We start from the raw sequence: 27,000 nt of genomic DNA on the forward strand, positions 1-27,000 counted from the left end.
CAGATATATAAAAAATACAAGCGTTGGGAAAGAACTATCTGCTTCAAGAACTTACAAAACTGAGATACTCTCTGCAGAAGAGATCAGATCGAAACCACACAGAACTCGCTCTCATTGCCTCACCATAGTGTAAGCCTTAATCAGAACAAAAACCGTTCAGGTGAGAACAGGATTCAGACTCCAGGACATCCATCCTTGGCAACTTACTGAGGCAGACAAAAAGAACACAGGTAAGTAACAAAAGCATGAAAACCAAATAACCCTTTCACCCACAAAGACTATCTAACAGGACTAAGGATTCTGCAAAACACTTCTGCCCATGCATACATTCTGTACAGAAATACAGATCAGTCTCCAGAACCATCCTGCAAACTCATGACATCTTGCAGTGCCTCCATTAAAATGTTACACATGTATAAGGCTAACAAGCAGGGTAGATAGAGAAACAAGTTGAAAACTGTTCAGCACAGTTCCATCTTCCTGCTCCCTCGGAGCTTGCCAGGGACCCCTACACCAGAATAGCATCCAAAAAGTTTACAACACACCCCCAGATGTTTCACTAGAGATTTAAAATTGGAAAAGTCTGCTCTGATTTTGGCGCTAGTCACTCAGTTCCAGCTACCTTCTGGCTGGCTGCAGTTGATAAAAGCATCAGGCTCCACAGGATGCAGTATTAGTCAAAACCCTGTCATTTAAGAAGCTGATGCACATTTGCTTTGTAACATAGTTTATTTCTCAAAGCACAACTTGGCCACTAAAATTACTTAGGATTTTCTCAATTGCACGCAACAAGATATTTGCAGAGCGCACACTGAGCTACAACTCCTACGGTCTTGTTACCAAGGATATGGCTGTTTAAACAGTACGAGAAAGAACTAAACTATGATGATGTGTTGCATTTTGGGAAGGTATTCTTACATGACTCTGACAACCGCCACTCCCATGTCATCAGCTCCTGCAAAAGAGGTGTGTGCACCATGGAGAAGAGAAAAATAAGAAGAGGGAAAAAAAAAAAAATGTTTCAGTTCAATCAATTCCCAGTATGCATTTGCTACTCTGAAGTGGATAAAATTCATATCTTCTTGAAGAAAGTGAAAGATTGATGAACTCTTTGGATTGATTTCAAAGTGAATGAGAAAGAGGTAAACTATGATGTATTTTCTTACCATAAACAGAAGCAAACAAGAGAAAAAGAAAACTTACAGGACAGATAGGAAACCTATGAAGCACATAAGAAAAAAAGATAGCCAAAAGGTGGACACTGAATACTTCAACTGCGATGTGGGCTTAAGAAAAAACCCTGACATACAAAAAAAGCCTTTTGCTACATTTTTATCCACAGCCCTATTTGTGATGGTCACTGTGTCCAAGGGTAGTTCTCATCAATGCAACTGTGTTGTCTGTCTGGGTTGTTCTTTCATTGTTCAATTCTGAGCCTACAGAATACTTACAGTACCAGCAGCTGCAGGATTAAAGACCATAACGGACTGACAACCAACATTCATACTCATGAAGCAAAACTAAAATACTGCCCAGTCTTGCACACTATTTTATAGGTTAAGTTCTTCGCTCAGTTAAATGATTCCAAATGCTGAGAAACGAGTCTATCTCACTATATATGAAAAACTTGTGAAGATTGTGTCGGTTTATAAATCAAGAAGATGGAACAGATTCAAATGTCTATATCAAGTTGCATAACTTTCTTCCAATAACATATCCTCTGAAACAGTCTCACAGCAGAGAGGAATATTTGGTTCAGGCGCGATGGTTCTCTGAAGTGAAGCAAGGAGATTGCAATCCCAGCTGCAAATGGAATGAAATAACTCCAAAAACTTTGAAATAAATATAAAAAGCTTTGAAAGAAGGTATGTCAGCACGGCATTATTTCTTCTTTCATAAGAGAGTTCAGAGTAACGACCTGATCTTTGTGCCAATAGTATGTCAAATTAGTACAGGAAATATTGAAATCAAGTGTTTCACAAGTTCTATGTGGCCTGATTTTCTTTCAGGCTGCACTTAACCTTTAGTGACCATCCTTAAAATTATTCTTTGTTTCCCTATTAAGAAAATGTTCTTGATTGCTCTTTAATGGTTGTCTAATTGCTCCTTTGCTGAACTACTAGCTGTTTTCTGTAGCTTTAGAGGTGTGCAAGCACAACCATCACTCTTGAAACAGATGAAGCTGAATAGGGACTGGAAGATTCACACCATTTTGCCTCCAACTTAAAACCAGCATTTCTCTTTGTTCTTTAGAAGCTGAACTAGTTACTGTGGTAATACTACAGAACTTCCATATACTCCAGTATAGCTGACCCAAGAATATTAGATAGTATAAAACCATTCAGGATGAAAGAAAATACAAAAGTCATGTAACTAGGCATCTTTCACACTCTTGTTGAAAGTATATCAATCTGGAAGTTTAGCATCAAAGATCAGACCAAACATACTACGCTATTCCCTTTTCTCTTGTGCTTACACACATTCAAACAGAATAATGAAAATGCTCTTGATTCACATTCACACCCAGTGAAGAGAAAAATTTGTGCAGCAACCTCAATTAAAATACTTCTACTGTCAGGCTACGCTCAAATCAGGTTTCAATTTGTACTCCTTAAATATGAGATTACTGTAACCATGTTTGGCATCCAGAAGTGCAGATCTGTCCAGAAAATACCATGCTGTTCCCCTCGCTGCTTGATTTATTTTTCATATACAATATACTGCATACATCCAACATGGTTTGTATTCCACATAATGCATCTCAGGCAATGAAATCTACAGTGTCGGCTCTGCGGGATGGGTTCTTCATTTAGACTTCAACCCTATTAGCACAGCTCCACAGGCTCTCTAATATTGCATCTGTGCTCTTACATGAGAAGCAGAGAAGGGACGGGGATTCCTCAGCTGCAGAAGGGGAAACCAAAAGAGCCAGTACTGAAGGAAGGCAGTCCTTTCTGGTTTACTGCTTCCTTTCCCCTCGGTAGCACAGCGCATAAATAAAAGTTTGCCTTTGACCTGACTCCTCCCATGGTGCTGTAAGACCACACACCCTCGCCTGTGGATCTGCTGTATAGAATCACGCTTCTGCCAAGGGATGGAGTGGCTACGTAACAAAACAAAACAAAACAAAGTTTTATAGCAAAATGCTGCACTTGTTAAGTTCACATGCCTAGGAGAACATATGGCCCTTAATCCTTCATGTTTTTTAAAATTATTAGTGATATACTTATTAAAATATTTAGTGCTTGTATCTGTAATTGAGATAAATTTCACTGAAGACATAAGCTGACTAGGTTACCTGAGCTGTTCTTACAGCAGACTCTCAGAGGTACACTACCCAAAGAAAAATTCCTCACACGAACTTAGGTTAGTCAGCAAGTGAATATTTGGTGACTGATACTCCAACTTCTGGTGTTTAACAGCCAGCCACATATGATAGACAACTAGTTATCTATACCTGTCTGAGCTCCCTCTTTCATTTCTTGTGAAGTACAGCACTGCTACTACAGACCATTGCAGCGAGTAAGGTCTTAGGAAATGCTACCTCCTAGCAAAGAATTGGTGATGGAAGACAAGCATCTGAGCCCTCTGCAAGTGACAACATTCTCCTCCTTTCAAAGAAAATAACCACAGCCCTGCAGCAGCAATCTCCAGCTTTCACACACAGTCCTTACAGCTGCTAAGTACAGGACATCATCTTGAGAACGACAAGAGGGCATCAAATTTCTCCCACTGACCACTTATAAAGCCACAGCTTTCCTTTTGCAATGTTCTGCTGTCTGCACTATTTCCCTGGAGGTCTGGAAAAAGCCACAGCTGGTGGAGTCCCTTCTGCAGCAGCACCAGAGATTGGGTACTTTTAATAAATCTCTATCAAGCACTCTCACACAGTCCTAACCTTTGCTTCCACTAAAGGGCATGCTTTCTTCTAAAAGAGACTGGCCCTCCCACTGATCCCAGCAGGTTTCTCAGGTGGCAAAAACCACTGCAAAATCTTGTATCTGGGACAGAATAACCCTAACCTGAGGTACAGGCTGTGGACTAACTGGATGAACAGCAGCTCTTCAGAAAAGCACCTGGGGATTCTGGTGGTTAAGGAGCAGAAAATGAGCCAGCAGTGCATCATGGCAGCAATGACAGCTAGCCATGGCCTGTGTCACATTTAGTAGGATGGCAGCCAGCAGGTTGAGTGAAGCCATTACTCCCATCTACATAGCACTCATGAGGACAGATCTGGAAGAGTACATCCACTTCTGCAACCCCAAGAAAAAGGGAAAGTGATAAATGGGAGCCAGTTCAGCAGGGAAGCACTAAGATGGCTGAGGCTGGACCATGCAAGATGTGAAGAAGCTGAGCAAGCTGGCTGTTTTTGTCCAGCTAGGAGGTTGAACCAAGCTCTCCTCAGAGGTGTGTGCACATCAAAAGGGCAAAAAGTCAATGGACAGAAGTTTTAGCACAGAAAAATTCAATTTTATATAAAGAAAAAAGGTTTCACAAGAGCACCTTGGCACTGGAAAAGGCTGCCCAAAGAGACAAGATCCTGGTCAACCTCGTCTAACTTTGAGGTTAACCCTACTTGGGGCAAGGGGCTGGACTACAAAACCTCTTGGGATCTGTTCCAACCTGAATTATTCAGTGTCTAAAAGAGAATTATTCAACCTGAATTATTCAGTGTCTAAATGCCTCCTTCCCTAGAGGAAAAAGATATTATCTTAGCATCTCCCTCCCAATAACAACATTTATTTAGATATCCAAAGCTGGATCTCATCTCAAAACCAAGCTATTAAAACTCAAGTGCCCGAAATACAGATCTGTGATTAAAGAATAGTCCTAGAAAAACTACTTTAAAACTTCCACTGTATTCTTCAGTATGTCAAGAGCCCCAGCTTCCTGCTAGGGTCTGGGTAATAGGATTACCCAGGCTCTATCAATTACTCTATCAAAACAGCACTCCTCTTTGATGTTAAGTACTTTAAGATCCCCATATGGAAGGCAAAAAAAGTTTAGCCCACTCTGCTACATGTAAAATGTTACCTAGTGAGAGACTAGTGTACATTATTTTCTGAGCACTGTACTCCTCCTCTGCGGTTTCATTATGTGACATTTTCATTCATTCCAATATAAAGTAAGTTTCAGAGTATTCAGAGTTCTAACACACAGACACATTAATCACCAGCCTAATACATGTCATGTGTAGTAGCTTTATTATCTTTTCAAAGCAGAGCCGTAAAAATAGAGAAACTGTGATCTTTTATGCTATCCTTTAATAAAGTTATTTTAAAAATGCTATAAAAATGGTTTTAGTTTTTTTCCAAGCTACAGCTTAATGCAACTAACTCTTGTACATCCAAAACAGTAAAGTCTGAATAAGTAGTTTTAAAAGTCCCTGTGGACTTGTAATTTAGCAAGAGTGAAGAACTCTAACCACTAGAGACAGAAATGGGAAGGAATCCTGAGTTTCAAGTTACAAAACATGCCTGTTCTTTTGTCATTCTGATGGGGCACCGCCTTGCAAAGTACTCTCACTTCTGTGATAAATTTTAAATGTCTATTCCTGTATGCCAATATTTACGTATTTAGGGCAAGGGTGGGTTGGGTTTTTTTCCCTTCTTCTTCTTCTTCAGGCTCAGTATCAGCCTAACTCCTCATCCACTTCAATTAATGAGTACTTTATGCTCGCCAAGACTGTGTCAACGTAACACAGCCTTACTAGACCTGTATCCTTCTTCATGCAAGGCATGAAGCAGACCAGCCATCGAGGGCGAGCATCTTGTCCTCTGTCAAGGCAAGTAGTGGGGACTTTAATGGCAGAGCACCTTGCACTTCATGGACGGAATGTGCTTCCAGCAATACAGGTCGACAGGGTTCCCTTCCCTTCCTGCTCCTTCTTCTGCAGATGCATCAGGGTACCTCCACACATTTATGGCTTTCAAAAAATACCACTTTCAAAGACAGACCTGAAACCTCAACTCAATTTGGAACAAAGCCAAAGAGTTACAAAATTCCGTGCCAGTAACAAGAATAGCAATTTAAAGCAGGCTTCAAATGTGGTCTGGTCATTAGATGCCACTGTTTGCCCTAGTCTCCTCAGGTGGTGGCAACACATATTAATTGAAGAGAAAATAGTGTACTTGAGTTACGAGCAACTTTCACACCTATGCCTTGGGCAAGCTAGCACTTCTGGACAGAAATCTGCCACAACCGTGCGATTCCCCTGATGGGAGATGCAGTTGAGATATTTGCATGAACTGAAGTCAGGCTTGAAGAAAAAGTTTTTCTAACTAAATAGAGATGATTCATTGGTATAAACCCAGAACTATTGCAACAGACTGTTACCAATCCAGCAGGAAAACTACCCCTCAGCTCTGTATGAAACAACCACCCACCCACTCACAGTGTCACAGGGTAGGGCTCTGGCTGGCACGCTGGTGGGCTTTGTGTGGCCACTAACCCAAACAGGAGACGCTTCTGCCATTTTCTGAAGATTCTCAAAATTTCTCAACTTTTTCCCCCAATGAAAACTAAAATTAGAACAGCAAAAACACAATAAAACTTGCATCTCATCAAGTATAATTTTAAATCCATCATTCAATGGGTCTCTCTCTCAATATCCAGAAATTTCACTCTGGGCTCGATAAGTTTCCTTCCAGAAGGTTCAATAGGAAACTACAGGCTTTTGTAATAAGTTTTGGCTTGGGCAAACCAGGGTCTTCATAAGAAATGGATGTAGGTGAAAAACATCTATAATCTTTCTCAGGAAAGACAAGGATACACATTACTCTGAAGCAACTATAGCTCTGACAAGGCCCTTGGCCTGAATTAACCACTCGGAAATATTTCAAGACATGATCAGCACCCTACCAAAGCCTGTGACTAAATCTTTCTAAATGGTGGCCAAATGGAGGCGGTGACTGTTTTCTTATGGTACTCCACTGTACAAAGCGAGTGTTCCTCTGAAATCACCAAGGAGATGAGGCTGTTTGGCATACTGGAAGGCAGCAGTTTTCATGTTAGTTAACAGTCATGAGGCAGACCCCCTTTCCTCTCTATCTCCTCTCTTCATTTTTTTATTATTCTTTTCTTTTTTTTTTTTTAAATCAGAGCTATTCTGAACTTTCAAAAATGAAAACAATTTATCAAAACAAGGACAAAATTTAACTTATACTTTATTAAACCCTTTAACTGGGTGAAAAAAAGATGAATTCATTCACTTTTATTTTTACATCTGGTAAAAAGTATGGAATTCAGGTATTTTGTGCCAAGTTTTGACTAGAAATGATTTTTTTATATCCAAGTAATAGATGACTAGGGAAATGGAGTGGCTTAAAATGCAAATGTGGGGATATTAATTATTGTTATTGGGACGTTTACAAGAATAGCGTGGCACTATTTTAGAACCAGTAATGTCTAATCTTTTAAAACTACTGTAACAAAAATAGAACTAGAATAAAAACAAGCATTAAAAAGTAAATTCCCATAATGTTTTAGTTTGTTTCGTCTGAAAATTTATTTGAAGTCTAGAAATGCCTGGTGCACATATTCAGTATTTTATAACTTAATTTGTTCAACAAGAACGGCAGTATTTTAACAAGGTGAAACAATTTCACGATTAAAGCACTGCCTGCTTCATCAGTACTAAAGAACGCACGGAAAAATATCTAATCTTTATAAGGCAGACACTCATAATTTAACTGCCAAGAACAAATGAAAAGTGTAATTGTTTTTTGCTGCTTTAGTGGTAGCATGTGGCGATAGCAAAGTATTAGCATAAGCCAGAACTTGCTCCCACTTTTCTTTCCAGGCATGTAACAAATATCTGATGGCTATGCAAATTTCACCCAAAGCAAAGTTGTCCCAGCTGGCAAGCCATACATTAAAAGGTAAATTACACAAAGCTGAGGCCATCTGGACTAAAATATTCTCCTGTCAGTAGTACTTCAAGCTCACTAATTCCACAGAACTAAGGACAATACATTAAGTGTGGACAAGGATACTTTGAGGTGTGGGCTTTTTTACCAATCACCATTAAAAAAAGAGAAATCAAAAGATGAGAATGCACTACAAACTAATTTTAGTATTTTCTTGGAATATCATTTTTGAAGCTTACATGGTCTAATTTTAGTTGTGTTGTATACATACCATACTCAAGTTCATAAATGCACATTTTCTGACAAATGACAAGTTTAGGGAGCCAACAGACCTAAGCTATTATGTTAATACCAAACACAAAGCATTTGACATTTGAAAGAAGTCTCCCAGTATGTACATTTTCACACAGCTGTCAGTACTGCATGTTTCTGTGCAGGCTGCTACTAGAAAGCAACCCTTGACAGAGCACCTTGATAGTTTTGTTTCGTGTTTAAACCAAGCTACCAAAGCAGAAGAAATGTGTAGGAAAATGAACAGTTGAGGGCAGAAAAGCTAACCAAACCTTTATAAACCAAAGCAGAGTCTCCACTTATGTTACTGGAAATTTCTGCATTTAATTCGCATTAAATTGCCCATCTTGTCCAGTCTTGAAAAACGAATCTCTGTGTTACATATTATGGAATTTAAAGTCACATCTGTTTCGCTGAAATTAAATTAACATACTTGTATTTGATTAACTTATTAACTGTAATTCTCAATATGCTGCAGGAACAGACACCAACTAGAGAGATGCAGTTGACAACACCACCTGTCTGATAAAAAGTACTTTTTATCATAGACATGGAGGGATCTGTCAACAGTCAGCCAAAGCATCAGACAGATTAGGAAGTGACATGGGCAGAAAAATGACTTGCCTCAGATCATGAAGCAGGTAATTGATGGTATGGGGAACAGAACCTGTGCGTCTTGACTCACAGCTTCATACCTTCGCTAATGGCTTTCCCAAAAATCAAATGATGCAAGGCAAGAGCAATTCGTAACTTGTGCTACATTAACAGAGACAGTATTTGAGGAAAAATACATTTAGGTATTTTACATGCTACTGGGAATATTTATTATACTTGCCCTCTAATTTCCATATAAAACATTACCTATTTCATCCCCACATGAGATAAACAGAAGAACTGAAAGTGTACGTTCATCTTAACTTGGCTACTGTCAGTAATTTTCTCTTTAGTAACAGTCTTGAACAAAAGCGGTACAACAGAAGGGATTTCATGCAAAATGCCTCCCTTCCTCTGCAGCTCACCTAGCAGTGTTTCAAAAAGACATACTCTTAGTCTCAAAGTTATAATGCATGTAAAGAGCGAATATGGCCTCTTTGCAGACCCCACTCTCTTCTCCTGTCACTCTTCTTTCCTATCTGGTGAGATCCTATGCTCCTCCTCACAGCAATGAGTCTTTGATATCCTGTCACCTCCTCGTAACCTACATGACACTTCTTAAATCACACAGCATCTCACCAAATCAAATCTAAGTCATCAGCTCTGTCCCTACTGTTTCAATGCACTGAGAACTAGAAACGCTCTAGTTTCAGCAAAAAAAACCACCACAGAGGCACAGTCTGAGTTGCATTAATTTCATTTTCACAGGAAATCAAGAGGGAAAAAAAGAGAATACAAATACGTAGTCAGGTGGCAAGAGCTACAAGGCTAATGGTGGCCAGTTCTTACAACTCTGAGCTGCTTGGGCTGAATTGCTCCTCACGGACTGTCCGGTTTTGTTCTCCTCAAAGCTGTATCACAGACATGATCATGAAAATGCTACTTTCTGTGAACTGTTGTTCTCATGTAAAAGTCTTGTCAGTATGCCCCCTTTCTGTATATACAGTTTTTAGGCCTGATACCCAAAAGTGAACATTAATGTAATTAACTAGCCAAGTCTTCAGCATCTATCACTTGAAAACTGAGGTTATAGTTCAGAGATACTGTCGACTAGTTGTTGAAAGGTAGCAGAAAACTTTTGGCTACAAATGAATAAACACAGAGACCCGTCTGAAGACACACTGTTCACGACCTTCATCGGCATTCATCACAGCATTCATCCCTTTAGATACTGTTCTCTGTCATGGCTACTGTGAGATACCCAGTCCCAATTTCAGCTCCACAGACATTGCCTGCCTTTGTCTGCAGCACACAGTATCTTCAGGAAGACAGCTGCCAAAGACACATAACTGGAAGATTTAATTTGGGAGGTTTCTTGGATATCTAGGTGATTATTCTTATTATAAGTTCCTTCTAGAACTGTTTCTACCTTACGCTTTTCTTTACAACTCCCACTGATCCGAAGCCAGCATTATAGCAAGGCACTTAATTTCTCATAGATGCTTAGTGAATTCCCCAAAGACTAACCAGTAGTTCTGGGAAGTACCGTGAGAAATATTAGAGCACCAAACAGAAGGCTGTAGAGAGTCTTCCATTAGGTGATATGGACAGAAAACAAATTGCCTATGACCAGCAAAAATAATGGAAATCTGCTTTCTCTAAACTCCTGCGTGCCAAGGCTACTCCAGGGCTGCACTGCCAGACAACATTTAGCAGCTGAGTCCTTTCCCTCAGCACCCAGAGCATTCATTTGGGTCTTTCTTGCCCAGCCAACAACTTATTAGATGAAGATTAGATTAATTTATCTACCTTTTAAGACCTCTATCCTACTGTTAAGCTTAGTAAAAAATGGCCAGCAGGTTCCACAACTCTGACTGGCATGAAGTATGGTGGGTTCCCAGAAACCAGGCTTCCTACATATGTTTTGGGATATCACTTTTTATTTATTATTGAATTTTCTTTTGCCAAATACATTTCCACATACTTTGGAACTAAAACCAAAGTTCAGCAGCTTCAAGTGCTAGCTGATTTGATTTCAGCATTGTTGACAGAGAAATGAAAAGGGAACTATTTGTTAGTGGCATTGCCTCAGACGAATGATACCAAGTTGTAGATATTCAAACATGCGTCCATGCCTCCTGTGACACAGCACTCACAAGGGAGAGCTGCAAGCACCAATATCAGCAAGTATCTTCTGAGAATGAGGAAACAAAGTTTTTAAGCGACACCCAGCAGCAAGCTTATATTTACTAGAGACGATTCAAAATAGAAAGCTTTCCTTTTACATCTGCTGATCAGGATGGAGAAATAACCCTTCAATGAGAAAATTAGTGCCTCCCTTCTCTAACTGCCAAAACGAGATACTGGCCCCCACCCATCACACTGAAGGACTCTTCCTGGACTCAGTCTGTGTATCCCTTCCCTTGAATTCTCCTTTCTTTATATGTTTCAGTCATCCTATAACTCAGCTGAGTCTTTTATTCCCCCCAAATACACATATCCCACAATTAAAATTTCTCCCTCGTTTTCCCCTAACTAGAAGAAATCCTCCACAAAACTCCCATGTTTGTACCCGCAAGGGGAAGCTATCCTCACTTTTGCTCACCAGCCTTTCCCTGTCCTCTCTTCCCTGTTCCTCCTATCCCCCAAAACCGCACCTTGCATGCACGGTCCAATCCCGACACTTGTACTGCAGCCCAATAATGACCAAGCAGGAGCTTCTCAAGTGTGATGGAAGGTCCTGCCTATACCTGCCTTTCCTCTTCGTGCTTTTGGGAGCACAAAAGTCTCTTGCTTTCTGTCTCCTTCCTACCTGACGATACTGTCAAACCACTTACCACACCTGACTTTTAAAATCACTTTACACGGATCTCAGTTCACTTTCACTGGAGTTTGAGCAAGCAATGTCCAGCTTTTACTGAAGTCACCAGTAGTGTGAAATGACTGAAGGCTGAAACCATATGAAACCAATACATTTCTTGTGGTTCTTTCAACGCACAGTAAGTGAGCACAGATTGGCTGCAAATTCAACCCAGACTTACAAACCTCAGCAAATGTTCTTGTGAACTTGATCCAACCTTCAGGTTTGTTTCATCCAGTTTCAGGTTTCATCGTGAAAGTTTCACTGTGCCCTACATGCTGCCCCAATAAATGATGTCTCAAACAAAATGAGGACATCAGCAAAAATGAAGAACTCTTCAGATAGCAATGTTTTAGTTTTATACCATATGTGAGAACATGCATTGACAAGCAGTATGCATACAACTACTGCTGTTACAAATCAAAAATTGTTCACTGTTAATGGACTTCTACTTTATTACAATTTTTGCCAGGAAACTATTTTCAAGAAATGTGGATGGAGTACCTCTGTGCCATAGTTTTTTCTGACCCCATCATAATCATTTACTAAGAAACTGTAAGCCTTTTCATCACAACACATGCACAAAATCCCCAGCATGCTTTTTAGACATTTGGGATGTGCAATAACTAAGCCCAAACTTTACTGAAGCAGTATTTTCTGCCTGCATATACCATTACTGAGGTAGGAAAGGGAAAGGAGAAATAATAATGAGGAAACTGAACATCTTTTATGGATCACATGAATACAAAGCCAAAATGCACTTAATTGCCTAGGTCATTGAACATACGACATCTTTTCCTATAAAGCTTGTACTACTGGCAATGTTTCCTTACTTCTCAATCATATTAAAACAATAATTAAAATTAAAAAATCCCTAGACTTACTATACTTTTGGGAAGGGATGTAGGTTGTTATTTTATATTGCATATCATGTAAGCAAAATCTTGTAAATTTTGTAGTCTGAAATCAAAACTAAATCCATGTTACATTCAGTTTTGGGAATGATTTAATCCCTGCACAAAAACATTGTTAAAGAAAAAATAAGCTTCATAATATTAATGGCCCAAGTCATGTAGGAAGACAGTCAACTCCGGTCTCTCACAGGCAACATGCTGCTGAGATGACTGAAGTTAGTCCTCACTTATGGAGATGTGATTTCTAAAAGAAGACAATTAGAAACTGTGACAGGAAGTTTCCTGCGACAGATTTTGAGGTAGATACACCTGAAGTCAATGTACTATTCCAGCCAAGGGCCCCTTACTGGACTGGCCCTAAGTCTAAAGGGAAATCACTATTAACTGAAAGGGATGTACGCTGGTTTCCAGTAGAGCAGTGGGAAATCACTATTAACTGAAAGGGATGTACGCTGGTTTCCAGTAGAGCAGTGGTACTGTCTACAATTTCCAGCCTAGCTGTGCTGAGTTACACTGTTCTAACTGAACCAGATGGACAAAATCAAAACTACCAGCAACATTTCACAGGCCCTTAAAACGTACGATGCAAATGCTCGATTATGTGCACAGGACCTCAGGTGCCAATAAGAATAAATGAGGTTACACTACATGGAGCACTAAAAGAAAAATTAGGAGTTCTTACCTATTGATTTGTATGTTTCTTCTATTAGCACAAAGAAGAATACATTAGTTTTATAACTGCACTACAGGTTTCTACAAACCCTTTTTCCAGCTTTCTACATTAAATGGCGAACCACAACAACAACAAAAGGGCAACCTCTGGGTGCATAATGACTAATAACTGTGAAAGAGAAATCAGTAGAAAAATTATAAAAAATAAAGGGATATGTTTTACACGGCAAATTAATGGGAACAGGAAACCTAAGTACTCCCCTGAGTGTACCTGAAATCCCCCACAAAATGTCATTTTTACAGTATATTTAGCAGATTATGAGAATTACATTTAGCAAGAGGTATTTTTTCATTATTGAAAATGGTAACACTCTAGGTTTTCTTTTTATTAAAGAGTTGCTATTTAGCACTGGGTGCAAATTCAGGGCATTTCTAGGATCTCAACATAGGTAACAGTATTTCTGTAGTCGGTCAGATCCCAAAGATCACATTAAAAGCATAAACTCAAAGTTTCAGCACTGGAAATATTCAAAACAGGCTCTTGTATTAAAGCTCTGTGGTTAAAAAGTCAGCATCAGCCCTGATAATCCTCTATATAGAGGACAGAAACTGTTCAGCTACCTCTTGCAAATAGCATTGCCCAACTGACCTGGTTTAAACTGCTTAAGAACTTTTGGTAAATACTGACCTTTTAGAAATGGCATGTGAGCAAATGAAATAAGAAATAGTAGAAAAGGAAGTCAGACATAAATGACAGACTCACCTTGAACAGAAGGATGTTTTGTTTTGTTGGGTTTTTTTCAACTCTATTAAGAGTGTTTCACATTGGAAGTTAGTGCAGGGAAGGAAACTGCTTTCAACAAAAACTCTGGTTTTGTTGAAATTACTTTACGTTGTGGGTAGCAGCAGGGGAACTTATTACCACAAATTGTCAAGGAATGCACCACCACCACAGGCGCTATGGGTGAACGAGATGTGAACAGGAATGGTCTTGCTATCCACACTACAAAAGCAAGTGATAAACCCAACCTATTCCCAGCTCAAGAGTTCTTGTGAAAAGTTACTGATTCAAGGCACATGGTCAGTTCCCAACACTGATGGTGGCAAACGTGAAATGTTACTTAGATGCAACTGTGGAACAACCCGCCTTTTCTGCACCTCCATCCAGAGTGCCCTTTCATCAGCTTGTAAGGAGGCACCAGGATTATATGCTCTCCTGAAGGCCAATAAACTGCTAGCATTGCCCAGCCAGCAACAGAGTGGGACATAAGAGACAATGGCAGAAGCCTGAAGAGGCTGGGGGCAGCAGGAAGAGCAAAGAAAGTAGGAGCAGACGCCAGCTACAAAGTGTTAGTGATCCTTGAGCTTCACTGTCACAAACAAAATAGCCCGCAGGCCTCACTATGACAGTTTTGTTAGAAATATAGATTAACACACCCGACACATTAAGAAAGGCCAGGAAAAGATTATATGGAGGAGAAGCTGGAAGAACAACAACAAAAAAAACACACCAAAACCCCCAGATTCAATAATCTCAGTCTAACAGCATTAAAAGAAAGTCAGAGGAAAATTACTCAAATCTTCCCTATTCCCTGTAGTACACCACAGCAGCAGATACCAAAGAAATAATGGTATGTTGAAAAAGAAAGGTCACACTATTACAGGAGAGAGTGTTTAACATGGGCTGTCGCAACCTTAGGATGATGAGGCTAGTCTCACCAAAATACCTCTCCATGTTGGTACAGATGGTAGTGCCAAGGCTGTAGAGCACATACCAGAATCCACAACTGCTTCCCTCTCTGTTACAGTGTCTTTCACATACATTACAAAAGCTATTCTAATTAGACATAACTAGGTATTGAACAGCCATGCAAGGCAAACCCACAACAATTCCTCTGCAAATCAAGGACAAATCAGCAGTGTCTATCCCTGTGGACCATCTACACCTGTAGATGGAATTACTGTTGTAATTATTTCCATCTCTGCCTGTATCCTCATACACCACTTGAGGAAAAATGATGTGCCTGATTTTAAAAAAACAAACAAAATCCCAACAATAACAACAAAAGAAAACCTTTCTCAGTTATCTGGGAAATTAGAACAAGAAATCTAGTGTCTGCAAATGCACTGCTTCAGGGGGAACCAAGACTCAGAAGTATTAGATCAGCCTGACTAATTGTACTATAACCGAGCCAAATTAATTGAATAAAGCCTCCCTTCAATAGCATTTGTTCACTGAACCAAGCAAGCTTTTTGACTGTTTCAGGCCACCTTAATCCAACATAAGTCGCTTAAACAATGTGTAATGCCAACATACACAACAACTATTGTTAAAATGCACAGAATTACATTTTAGACTTTCAGAAGTCAGAGGTATGTAACTGTCCACCTGTATTCACAAACACGTTCACCAGCTGTATATTAGAAATAGCCCATATATGCACACCAGTTTCAGGGTTTTACTTCTACTTCATTGTGCAAATTCTCACTTTTACAGCCTTGTAAATTTTCTTCACTTTCTAAGGTGTAGACAAGAAGTTTCAGAAAAATCCAAGGACAAGATCAGAGCAATCAATCCTCTGTTTTTGCATTCACAACAACAACAAGGTAGTCCCATGGTTTGCATATGTCTCTACACTGTTGAAAAATTATTTTCTGATTACGTGATGCCATACTATCTTAGCAAAAATAACTAGATTAAAAAAAAAATTCACAGATGATGTGCCAGGGCTTCCTCCTCTTAGCATTAATAGCACTTTGCAAGTTTATGAGAGCAGCCCCACAGGAAAATCAAAAGCCAAATAAAATTCAGTTACACAGGAACCTTTTCTTCTTACTTCCATTCTGATCGTATTAGAAGTTCTTTTACTTTATAATACCTGCTCACAATCAAAGCAGTCAAGCTTCACGAATTCCTTGTCCTAATATATATCGTCATTGCTCTCTTTTACTCTCGTGTTTTGTATCCACTGGTTGTTTTCAGTTGACTTCAGTTTTAACCCTCATTTTGTTTTGTGTTTCCACGGCATGAAGCCTTGTTGGGATTCCAGCGCACAACACAGGTTCCTTGAAGATGCTTGGTGACTGTTATAACCTGTGTTATTCCAGTCATAGATCTTGGAGAACCATCTTCCAACAGCACTTTGCTGATGGACTGCAAAACTCCCTTGTCAGCCTGCTGAAAGCACCCCCAGCCTCATTAGGAACATAACGGAAGAAGCCAACTCCGTCAAGCTCTCCACCTGGTCTCCATTTCTTGGGACACTGGAGTATTGCGGAGGAAGTGGTGGGATAATTAATGCATCTTTGCAGGATATACAAACTTTCTCTCTGGCTCAAAATCAAATTGAGAGGTCAACCCAACCGCAAAAATATTTAATGAAAATTAAGGCTGAGACTAACACTTTGGAGTAGATTTTATGTAGCGGAAGATGACATCAGTATTCTTTCCTCATGAGCCAAGTTCTCCAGCACTAAGAATATTCTTTCATCTGCACTTAATCTCTAGACTAAGCTATCGGCTGTCCTAAAGCATGACTTGGACAGCCTTGGTATACAACCTCCAAACTGCAGCCCTATTTCTGAATGTCTACAACAAGATACAAAGACATACTCTGTCCTGCACCTCTATTTTGTTACATGCCCTTTATGCTCACAGCCCCCGTCCCTCATTGAATACTAGCAAGACTTCGCAAACAATGTGTGAGAGCCTTTACCTGGAAGCATTATATGCAAAAATGAGAATGAAGGAGAAGGGAGGGAAACATCAAGTGCCCATAGCCACTTCAGGAATTATTCCAGAATGTAGTTGTTACATTTTAATAAATTACAAATTAGTGGGATATTCATTACTGGAAGGAATCTAAGAATACGCAATGTACTTGCATATCTAAAAGCTAATATAGGAAAAAAAAAAGTAATGCAATAATTTGCATTTTGAACTACTAAGTTTATTTTAAAATCTCATTTTTAGTCTTACTGTAGATTAATCCTATGCATGCTTTTTTGCAACAACTCTAAATGGTAGCATTAGCATGAAATATTGTTACTTTTTAAAAAATCAGTAAAGTTAGAAAAAGAAGCACAACTACTTTCGTACAAAAGACCAGTGATAAGTAAACTTTAGTTTCAAAAAAAATCAGGCCACAGTCAGTGAATATTACCACCAGCTCGTCTGGACCGCCTCAGGATTCCAGGGATGGTAAGTTTGCCAATCATCACATGTAGCTCAGATGGTCACAAGCTTTTAGCAAAACACTGGACAGCAAGTACCTTTCCTAAAAAGTTATCTACTCCGCCTCTAATTTTCTCTTGTGCATGTAATGTTTTGTTGCTGTTGTTGATGGTGACTTAAAGAAAAAAACATATCAGGATAGGAGGTAACTAGCTGTATACAGCAGCCATTTCTGTGAGTGGTAAAGATAGGAAGAACAGCCACTGTTTTCAGCCATTTTATCTCAGATTGTACTTGAAAGAAAACTAATGCACAAATGTAAAATTTTTGCTCATCCTTCACTCTGAAATCAAAGCATAATAGAGTTTCCACAAATTCTTATTTCTGCAGAGGATATGAAACTGGCACGTTAGTGTGTTTTTCAAATAGCTTTGTGAGTATGTTAAATAACTGTAATATAAAGAATGAACATACGTTATTACCAGAGTCTAGTAAGAATAAGGGCCTCGTGCTATCATACACAGAAATAGATACTGAGAGCACTGTTACCCCACACAGCTGACAGTGAAATACCTGAATAAAATTTTTTCGTACAGCAAATGCACAGTCCTTCTGAGAGCACTACTACTGCTTATGATCAAATTTAAACATCACAGAAAAGAAACGCTCTCCTTTTTAAAGCAGGGGAAACTGAAGAATTTCTCCCCTCCCCTCCCAAAATGGGGCATTTCTTTGAAGAGACCTATGCAGAAAGCTGGGAATTGCAACAGGACCAGTGCAAGACGAAAACCAGTGCCAGAAAGACAAGATGATTTTTCCATAAGTTTTGGCATGCCACATTGACAAAAGATGAAGAAATACCGATAAAGACAAGAATCCTGAAAGTCCTGAGGATTTATACTGACAGCTCTAGTTTTGCTAACTAAACTACACACACAGAGGTGTGTATACGCACACTCACAAGGAACGATGCTGACTTGGCAACGCTTCTTTCACTTGAGATTCATGAGATGGTATTTTTTCTGTCGCTGGGTCTTCCTTATAAGCATTGCCAGAAGAAAGCTAATTACCTCTCAATTAAAAACAAAAAACCAACCCCACAACTAAAACACATTCTTTCAGTGTCCTACACGTTTTAATTCATCATGTAATTTTTATTTCAGGGCATGGCATTAGGGCTTTTCCTTAAAATGCCAATCTGCTTTTTGATCTTTACTGCTGACATGAAATAAAAGAGCTGTACATTATATAAATCTTCAGTTTCGCTTAACTTGAAACTGATAAAAAGAGAAAGAGAAAACAAAGCCAACTGCATAAATCCTTCCAAACCAAAAGGCATTCCCCTTACCCTAACATTCATTTCTGCACATCTTGTTTGAATTATCATCTGAAGTTTGTCTTGTTCCATCTCCAGAACAAGTCAAATAGCAGAGCATAAAGATATGGCTACATGAATAAAAACACATGATCCACATGGTCACTGCAAACCTAGAAATAAGCTCAGACAGAAAAATAGGATCTGCAGTTGACATGTTACTTTGATCCCTTCATTTCTGTATTCTGTCACATGCATTCAATCCAGCAGCTACTGGAAGCATTGGCATGCACCTTCAACGTGTTAAGAATCAATAGTCTGAGGGAATTGCTGCACTTTTACAGAGCCGTGATATTCAATTCAAATAAGACAGTATCATGTTGCAGAAAGGAAAAGTTAAATTTTAAGATAAGGGGCAAGAACTGTGGTACTAGGCACTATAAAATGAACAGGTACAGCAATAGTTTATCAGATTCACTGGCCTGGATTTTCTTGTGCAGAAAAACTGCTCTCCAGTGGGATTCCTAAAATGGAAAAGTCTTTCTTGTCTCTATCCGTTTGCTTCTGAATCACGACATGAGAATTAAGACAGTGTATGCCATACCAAAAAAAAGTTAAGATGGTTTTCTTTCAGTTACTTTTTTAAAATTTTGCTTTTTCATTCAAAAAGTCAAATTAACTATTTTGAGATTAAAAATCAGTTTTTAAGGATTTTTATATATTTATTTGCAGCATGCCTCAATTAATCTATAATGTACCACCAATAATACACCTTCAAAGTTGAAATCTCAGGCCTGAATTAGAAAAACTTGAAGTCTGATCTGCTTATCAGGTGAATGATGCAGTGAGTACTTATTTTAGAGGAAGATGCTCACTGTTTCAGAATTGTTCCATTTTGCATACGACTTCTGAAAAAGCATCCACTAAGAAAGCAAGCAAGGAGAAACAAACTTACTTCTCTCCAGCCTCAGGACTTTAAGTTTGATTCCAAACTGTGCCCAACAGCCATTTCAATGACAGTACACACACATCAATAGGCAAAGAGGAGAAATGTCAACAGGAGAAATGATGTCCTACCCCAAGCCAGATAATAGTCTTATGATTAAAACACTCCTAAGGGATCAGAGAGGAGGAAACTGAATCTTGGTCTTCCACATGTTATTCAAACAACTTAATGCTCACACTCTCAGAAAAAAGGAAGCAACAGAATTTGCACTGCTCCTCAGAAAATGTTCTATAGAGCTTTTTGGTGGCATATCCAGTTACTGGGTATGACCTCTGTGAGGCTACAGTCTTTCATTAGCTTCTTATTTAACTACTTCTGATAGCTTACCCCAGGAAAATCTGTCATAGCAGAACCATAGGAAAAAGTGCAATGTGTTGCAAAAGCTGTGGATGCTACTAGGTAGCTTTAACATAAATAGCTATACTTAACAGAAAGCACGTTTAACTGTTACAACTAAATGCATACACAGAACCAACTGTCAGAGGAAACCCACTAAACACACAGCAGAAGATAACCCTAGTGATAAAGAACAGATATGAATGGAAGTGGCCAACGGCAAGAGTGAACCTCCTGTATAGAAAGGTGTAAGAAGCACTTTAAATTTCTATCCAGCACTGAGCATAGGACCTTAAAAAAAAAGTTAAGGCCAAAGAAATAAAGGATCAGTATCATGGTAACATAGTGCATACTAAATGTATCACTACCTAAAGACTTAACTACTTTTTAAAATAACTTTCAAACGATCATTAAATCCTATGGTGTTGGCTGTTAATTTTACTCCTGGAAAAAAATAGGTAATAGCAGAAGAACCAGAATTAGTGAGCTGGACAAGACACAGGGACAGTTTGCAGTGGTTAGAAATTTACATGAAATTAATTCCTTTCACAAACGCACAGGCTCACAGAAATGATTGATTTTACTTCTAGTGGTATTAAAAAAGGAAACAGAGTAGGGAAATTTGTTCTTGAGAAGTCAGTGACCATTGAGAGGAAAGGGAAATGGGGGGAGAAGCCTGGAGCCTACAGGAGTTTATAATGGTAACAGTGAGGCAAAATCTTGCTAGTTAAAAATAAAATCTGGAGGGAGGAGCAAAAATGTTAGGACTGGCTCAGAGATGTGCAAGGACAATCTTGGACTATTCACCCAAGAATGCCATCCAGTTTTGATCACAAGCTTCATTTGTGCTCGCAGTTGTGCACAAGAATAAACTTCATAGACATTCAACAGCCTCATTCAACACTGGTTACAGGAAACACTGAAAACATTCACCCCAGTGTGCTGTAACTGCTTGCAGGATCAATGCTTAAAACCTGTTTTATTAAATAACCTTTCTTGTATGATCTCAATTATCAATAGAAAAACACTATTAAAAAAGAACCTAGGATTAATGTAATTAAAAGTATTTTGGTAGATTTTTAAAGATTTTAAGTCTTTGAGTATAACAGTCTTCGCTTTCAACAATTCCCTAGTATAGCTATTATGTGATTTGCAGTAGAAACACTAAATAATTAAGGAATCTTGGTTTCAGTTGTAGGTGCATTCTAGTTTCCTTTTTTCCCTGCCATGGCGAAAATCTTTAATCAAAGCAATTTCTGTATCTAAGGAAAATGTATTTTACAGAAACTGTATTAAATGCACATTTAGTTGTTCTGTTTACGGCATATGCTTCCGACAATACAAGTTACTACAGCACTTCCCACCTTCCATTTTCAAGGTGAAAGGAATTTACTGCAATAAATTATGCTTTCTTCCTATTTCTGGTACTTACCATCTCAGAGTTGAAATACCTCCTTTAAAACTTAATTGTAAAGGAGTTTTCATTCATTAAGTTTTAGAATCACAGCTTTTTATTTTTAGCATATTTTTTTAGTATTACCTTTTTAGCCAGAGGAATTATTTGTATGCCTCTGTTGTCTTCTCACTTGAGCCAATAATGCTGGGATGTTTTAGTTTTTTTAAAAAGAAAACCCTGTTCCCACAAGAGCTGCTTTCATCACTAACAGGTAACCATCAGTATCCTTATTAAATAAATTCTAGAATATGCAAATACTGAGGAGTCTCTCTCCATTAGACTGCACAAGCCTAAAAGCCTTGACAGTATGCTGCAACACCAGGGCTTCACATTCCATGGTAATACAGCAAACTTGAGAACATAGCTGCCAAAGTCCCAGACCAACAGACTCAAGAGGCACAAACAGCACTATGTAGGTTCCAATAAACACCAAGCAAAATTCATAGTCATGTTAATTAACTTAAAACTATAAATACTGTATCTAAGTAGTAGTATAAGCAATATTAATTATTGCCACTAATTCCTGCATTTCAGTGCAATATAAAATATAAAGGTGTCTTGACCCATATACAAAGGAAATACCTCTATGAAGTACTGGAGGATGTTGGCCCAAGTGCTCATTTGCAACTACTCCTGACAGATCACAGCCAGTATCCCATTCACGTAGTAGCACCACTGAACTCTTTGCAGACAAACCATTTGTGTATTTATAGGATGGAAGCAGATGAACTGCATCTGCTTTGGCAGTAGTGTGCCTTACTGACTCCAATTTTGACTTCTAAGAAAGCAAACAGCAAGTAAGTAGGGAACAATCATCAATACTGGGGACTGCATAAGGCTACACTAAACTTCGTCCGAGAAAAGGATTTGCAGCAATTCAGTCAGTGCCTGGTGCAAGTGTTTGATGTAGCAATAATAAACCATGATGACCTATAATTTATATTTTGTCCACCGGTTTTAAAAGGAACGTTATCTGTCTACATGAGGATCACATACTATGGAAGCTGCATCTGTGTGTAGTTACTGAAGGCTGTAATGGCAGTAAATCTCCAGCAGAGAAAGAGATGGAGCCTTATAGATTCAGACTTCCACAATCTGAAGGTTGTTTCAGAACTTAAGGGCAGATACAATATTGCTGTATTAATATGCCTGAGAAAATAACCAGGGGTAGAAGGGAAATGGAAACAAGAGTATGTTTCAGGTTGGAAACAGACTCCTGTACCCTTCTGCCTCTACTGTCTGCTTTACTGATACTTCATCCTCCCAGCTATCAAACCAGACAACCCAGATTTATGTTTTGTTTTGTTTTAGCTTATAATGGCCACCATACAACAGGGCAATTGGCAGAGCATAAAGCACACCCACTTAATCTTTCTACCACAACATATATTAAGTGTACATCTTATCATATGATTTTGACAGTCCCTGAGAATCAGAAGTCCCTATTTTCCCAGGCTCCACAAGAGCGTATGGCCCACACAGAACATATTGAATATACAAACCTGCAGAGGAAGATTGTTTTAAGGTCTGGAACTCACAGCAGGAACCAAGTTAAGTTCAGTTCCACTTGGAAGCCATAAAAGCATGGGTTTAAAAAAGTGCAGCAGTATCTGGTGTTTGATATCTAACAGTATGCAACATGTTTATGACATGTATTAGGCTACAAAATCTGAGTTCATAGCCTGGGACAACAAAGCAGAACTCGGCTCTGGCATATGTAGTGGGAAATAGAAAGGCATGTCTCATAGTGTAATGGATATTGCTGCTCCCTCAAGAGCTTTAGCTGCATAGAGCAGGTGGTTCAATGAAAGACATCAGCACTTTGGAAAAAATTAAAATACAATTAAAAGAGCAATTAAATAGCAGCTGGTTTAAATAAGAGTCAATTCAGATTGGGTTTTACTATAAGAACAACTCCATTCAGTTCTGCAGAATTACTTCTCAGAATTGAAAGGGTAAGAAAGTTTGGACAAAATATGTAGTGAGTAACTAAAACTGTCTCAGTCACACAGAACTCAGTTAAAAAGGGTACCAAAATCATGAAATCTAGATGAGGTATCACTTTCGAACTACTTTAAGAATAGTCTGATTGCAAATTGGACAATCAAGGCCCGTGGCACTTTCTGTGGTCTTAGAACAGCTTTTCCCTAATTTTCAAAAAAACTTTCCTCTCCCTCACATTAAGTAAAATAACCACAGAAGCAACAAGAGAAAACGCCCAAGTATATAATGGAAAGAGGGAAACATACCAACACGCACAACAACATACCAAGCCTACATATTAAAAAAAAAAACAAACCCAAAACCAAAAACGTTTTATACATTAAATGAGATCAACAGAAATAAGTGTTAAAAAGGGTCATGGTTAATTTCAAATATGCTTTAAAGGGTAGGACTGTCTCCAGGAAGAACAGGAGTTACTTGCCAAGGAGGAAATCAGCTATTCTTAATCATCATAGTCTCATGCAGTGGAGAAAATTTAGTCATTTTACCAAGTGAACACCACTTCTTAATTTCATACCTCAAAGTCTTCTTTTTCCTGCCACTGACACCCTTTCTCTATAGCAAATATTATACAAAGGCAAATGGTGGTTTCTGTGTTTGAATAAGTTTGGGGGGTTTTTTGTTTGTTTTGTTTTCATTTTTAACATTAAGTTGAATTAGAAAGAAAATTTTTGCATTCTGTATGACCCATGAGAGTTTGACTCAACGCAGTCTATCCTGAATTAAATGTTGGGTTAATCTTCCCGGCTTGTGAGTTTGTACCTCATCCTCTAGACAGCAAAGATACAAAAGGAAACTGGTGTCCCATCTATAAAAGCCAATAATCCCATACAGAATATTTTCCGAGAAATGCATTTCCAAAATGCAACTAACTGGAATTTTCAACCACAGTACACCTGATCAAAAAAACAGTATGATGTAAAAGAAGGCAAAATAATCCCAGAATATCAGCATGTTGCTTTACCTAGAATAGGAAAAGGCGTTTTAAATTAGGAATTGCACTTCCCGTACAGCGTTCATTTAGGATTAGAAGACAGTTTGGCAAACATACTGAAAAAGGGGCACTGCAACTGCACAAAACATTGCCATCTTTCCCTTCCATGCAGCATGCTCCATGGGTCACTCTCCTCCCAGAGGAAAAGTAATCTGAGCTTACCTCCATTGAATTCTGTGATGTGCTTAGGTGAGAGGGAAAATAAGGAGCAGCTCTCAGGCTGCTCTTTACCATAACACAGCCTGAGACACGAGCAACCCTTCCATTCCTCCATGCTGGAGTACTCTGGAGGTTTCAGTTCTGTCATCGGTCAATAACTGAAAAGCCAAGGCTCTGTTATTTAGATAAATTCTTTAAAAATTGGATTAATTTCTTAATTTTTTCAAGTTTTAGGTTACATAGGGCTGGTAAGCAAGATTTTTAAAGATATACACTGTGGTTGAAAAACTTCTGAAGTACTGTAAAAAATTCTCGTACATATTGGACTATTATCAGTTAAATTTCACTTCTGATTGAACAAAAAATTTCTTTCTCCACTCACTTGTGTGGAGTACAAGAAAGCAGAAAATTAAGCAAAGACAAATTATCTTGTTTTGCACAAGATTTAGCTTAAACATAAAAGGCTAAAACCTCATCCCCTAAGTATTTGAGCAGTGCAGCTGAAAGGCTACTTGGGCCCTATATAAAAGTGATAAAAAATTTAGTTAAATTCTAATTCAACTGTGTTTCCAAAACAGGTGTTACCATAGTGTCATATAAAATGAAACAAACCAGAATGCATACATAAGCATACCATTTTGGCATATGCATATATACACATTTTGTGCAAACCAAGATCAGTTATACCTGAAAAATAACCACACTTACCTGTTAATGTAACTTAAAGCAACATAGGTTGGCTGCTGAAGTTCTTGTTTCTCTAATACACGTGGGTCTGTATCTGGAATAAAAAATACATACACTGAATTGAGTTTTCTGTATTTACGTTGAAACATATGGGACTGTATACTGCAAAGTAACATAAGACAAGAGATATAAAATAGCTCAACCCAGTTTATCCATATAGAGTATGCTTAGCACAGCACAATCATTTGTTCATTCATTCATAAACACAGTATTGCATTACTTTACACAAGAATTTGAAACATCAACAGTGATGTAATTTCCAACTGTCACACAAGCTTTCACAATCCCCCTCATAAATATTAGTTTTCACTGCTTTCCATGATTTACAGTGTTAAAAGAATCAAGCTTTCTTCTTTTTTAACATAGCTATTTCTAAATATGGTTGACATATTTTGAGATGTTTCAAGAGTGATTAGATCTCTGGAACTGGGACTTGATACTTTTCTTCTGCATCTCTGAGTTTTGCTTTCTCCCTTCTCTACAGCTTATTTTCTGAAGCTCTCAATCAGAAAAGTAATACAAAAATGCACTTGAAGCAAAATGCCTGACAAGCAGAGCATTGCCCACCAAAAGCCCTAAAGCAAACACAATCTAATTCCCTCGAGTGTGTTCTCACTCAAATGAAAAAATATGTTTTCAATCACTGTTTTCATTGTCCTTTTCAGTTAAGTTTTGCTTTTATCTAACAAAGAAGTAGTCTTGGTTTAAATTTCTGAAACCAAAACCAAGGGAGTATGCCCATAGTTTACATAGTTTTCTTATACAAAAAAGGATTATTTTGAGGTTTCAAATACAGCCTTGCCCTACATTGTAGAAATGCACCTTTAGGAGCTGAGCATAAACAGACTTCAAGAGTTCCCAATGGAAAACGTACATCATCCCTGTGCAGATTACTACGTAGTCATTAACAACATATTTTATGCATTACTTTAAAAGCAATTCTGGGTGCAACTTCTGCATTTTAACTATAAAGAATACAAACTGCTTTTACTGAATGTCTCCCCATCGCACTGCTACTTTCCATGTTTTATTTCTGAGAAGCATCTACTTTGTGTTGGGGCAGGCGGGGGGGGGGGGGGGGGGGGAAGGGGAGAGAGGAACTCCAAGCAAAACCCATATTTTGGATTGTTCTTGCTTCATCCTACAACATTAAGCATTATTAATCTTAAAAAGCTCATTATCTGATAGCCACATTTGTTTAATCTGATCAGTTGCTTCTGGTGGTTTTTGTGGGTTTTGTTTTGGTTTTAAGACATGATACAATTATTTTGAAATCCGTCTCTGCTGCTCTGCCTTAAGGAAGATTTTTAACTGAACTGAATGGGGACTGTGTTTGAGGTACGTGCATTTGTCACACCACTGCCCGAAGCAGATAATGTCTTTATTCTGTGAGCAGGGAATCCCCTGTCCCATCCCCTCAAAGCTCAGACTGATCCTAATCTTCCTTCCTACATTTGCTCCTGCAAAGCTAGGCTGCAGGATTTGCTAACATGCCTTTATCAATATGTCCCTAAAGAGATAAATACGTTTAAGGAAGTTCAGAGAAGAGGGATAAAGGCCCAAGTGCCAATCCAACCAGCAACCGCAAGCCTGTTATCCTTAAAAGGACC

General features: G+C 38.6%; 1 protein-coding gene across 1 annotated transcript in view; it reads right to left on the minus strand.

Moving 5' to 3' along the window:
• Positions 1-27,000, minus strand: part of JAZF1 (JAZF zinc finger 1) — a 200,281-nt gene that overhangs the window by 63,037 nt on the left and 110,244 nt on the right. Inside the window, exon 2 of the mRNA XM_075493093.1 lies at positions 25,352-25,424. Coding sequence (XP_075349208.1) covers positions 25,352-25,424 — 73 coding nt within the window. The remainder of the gene's footprint in view (positions 1-25,351; positions 25,425-27,000) is intronic.

Source organism: Mycteria americana, chromosome 2 (assembly GCF_035582795.1).
Source record: "Mycteria americana isolate JAX WOST 10 ecotype Jacksonville Zoo and Gardens chromosome 2, USCA_MyAme_1.0, whole genome shotgun sequence".
In the NCBI taxonomy this organism is placed as follows: Eukaryota; Metazoa; Chordata; class Aves; order Ciconiiformes; family Ciconiidae; genus Mycteria; species Mycteria americana.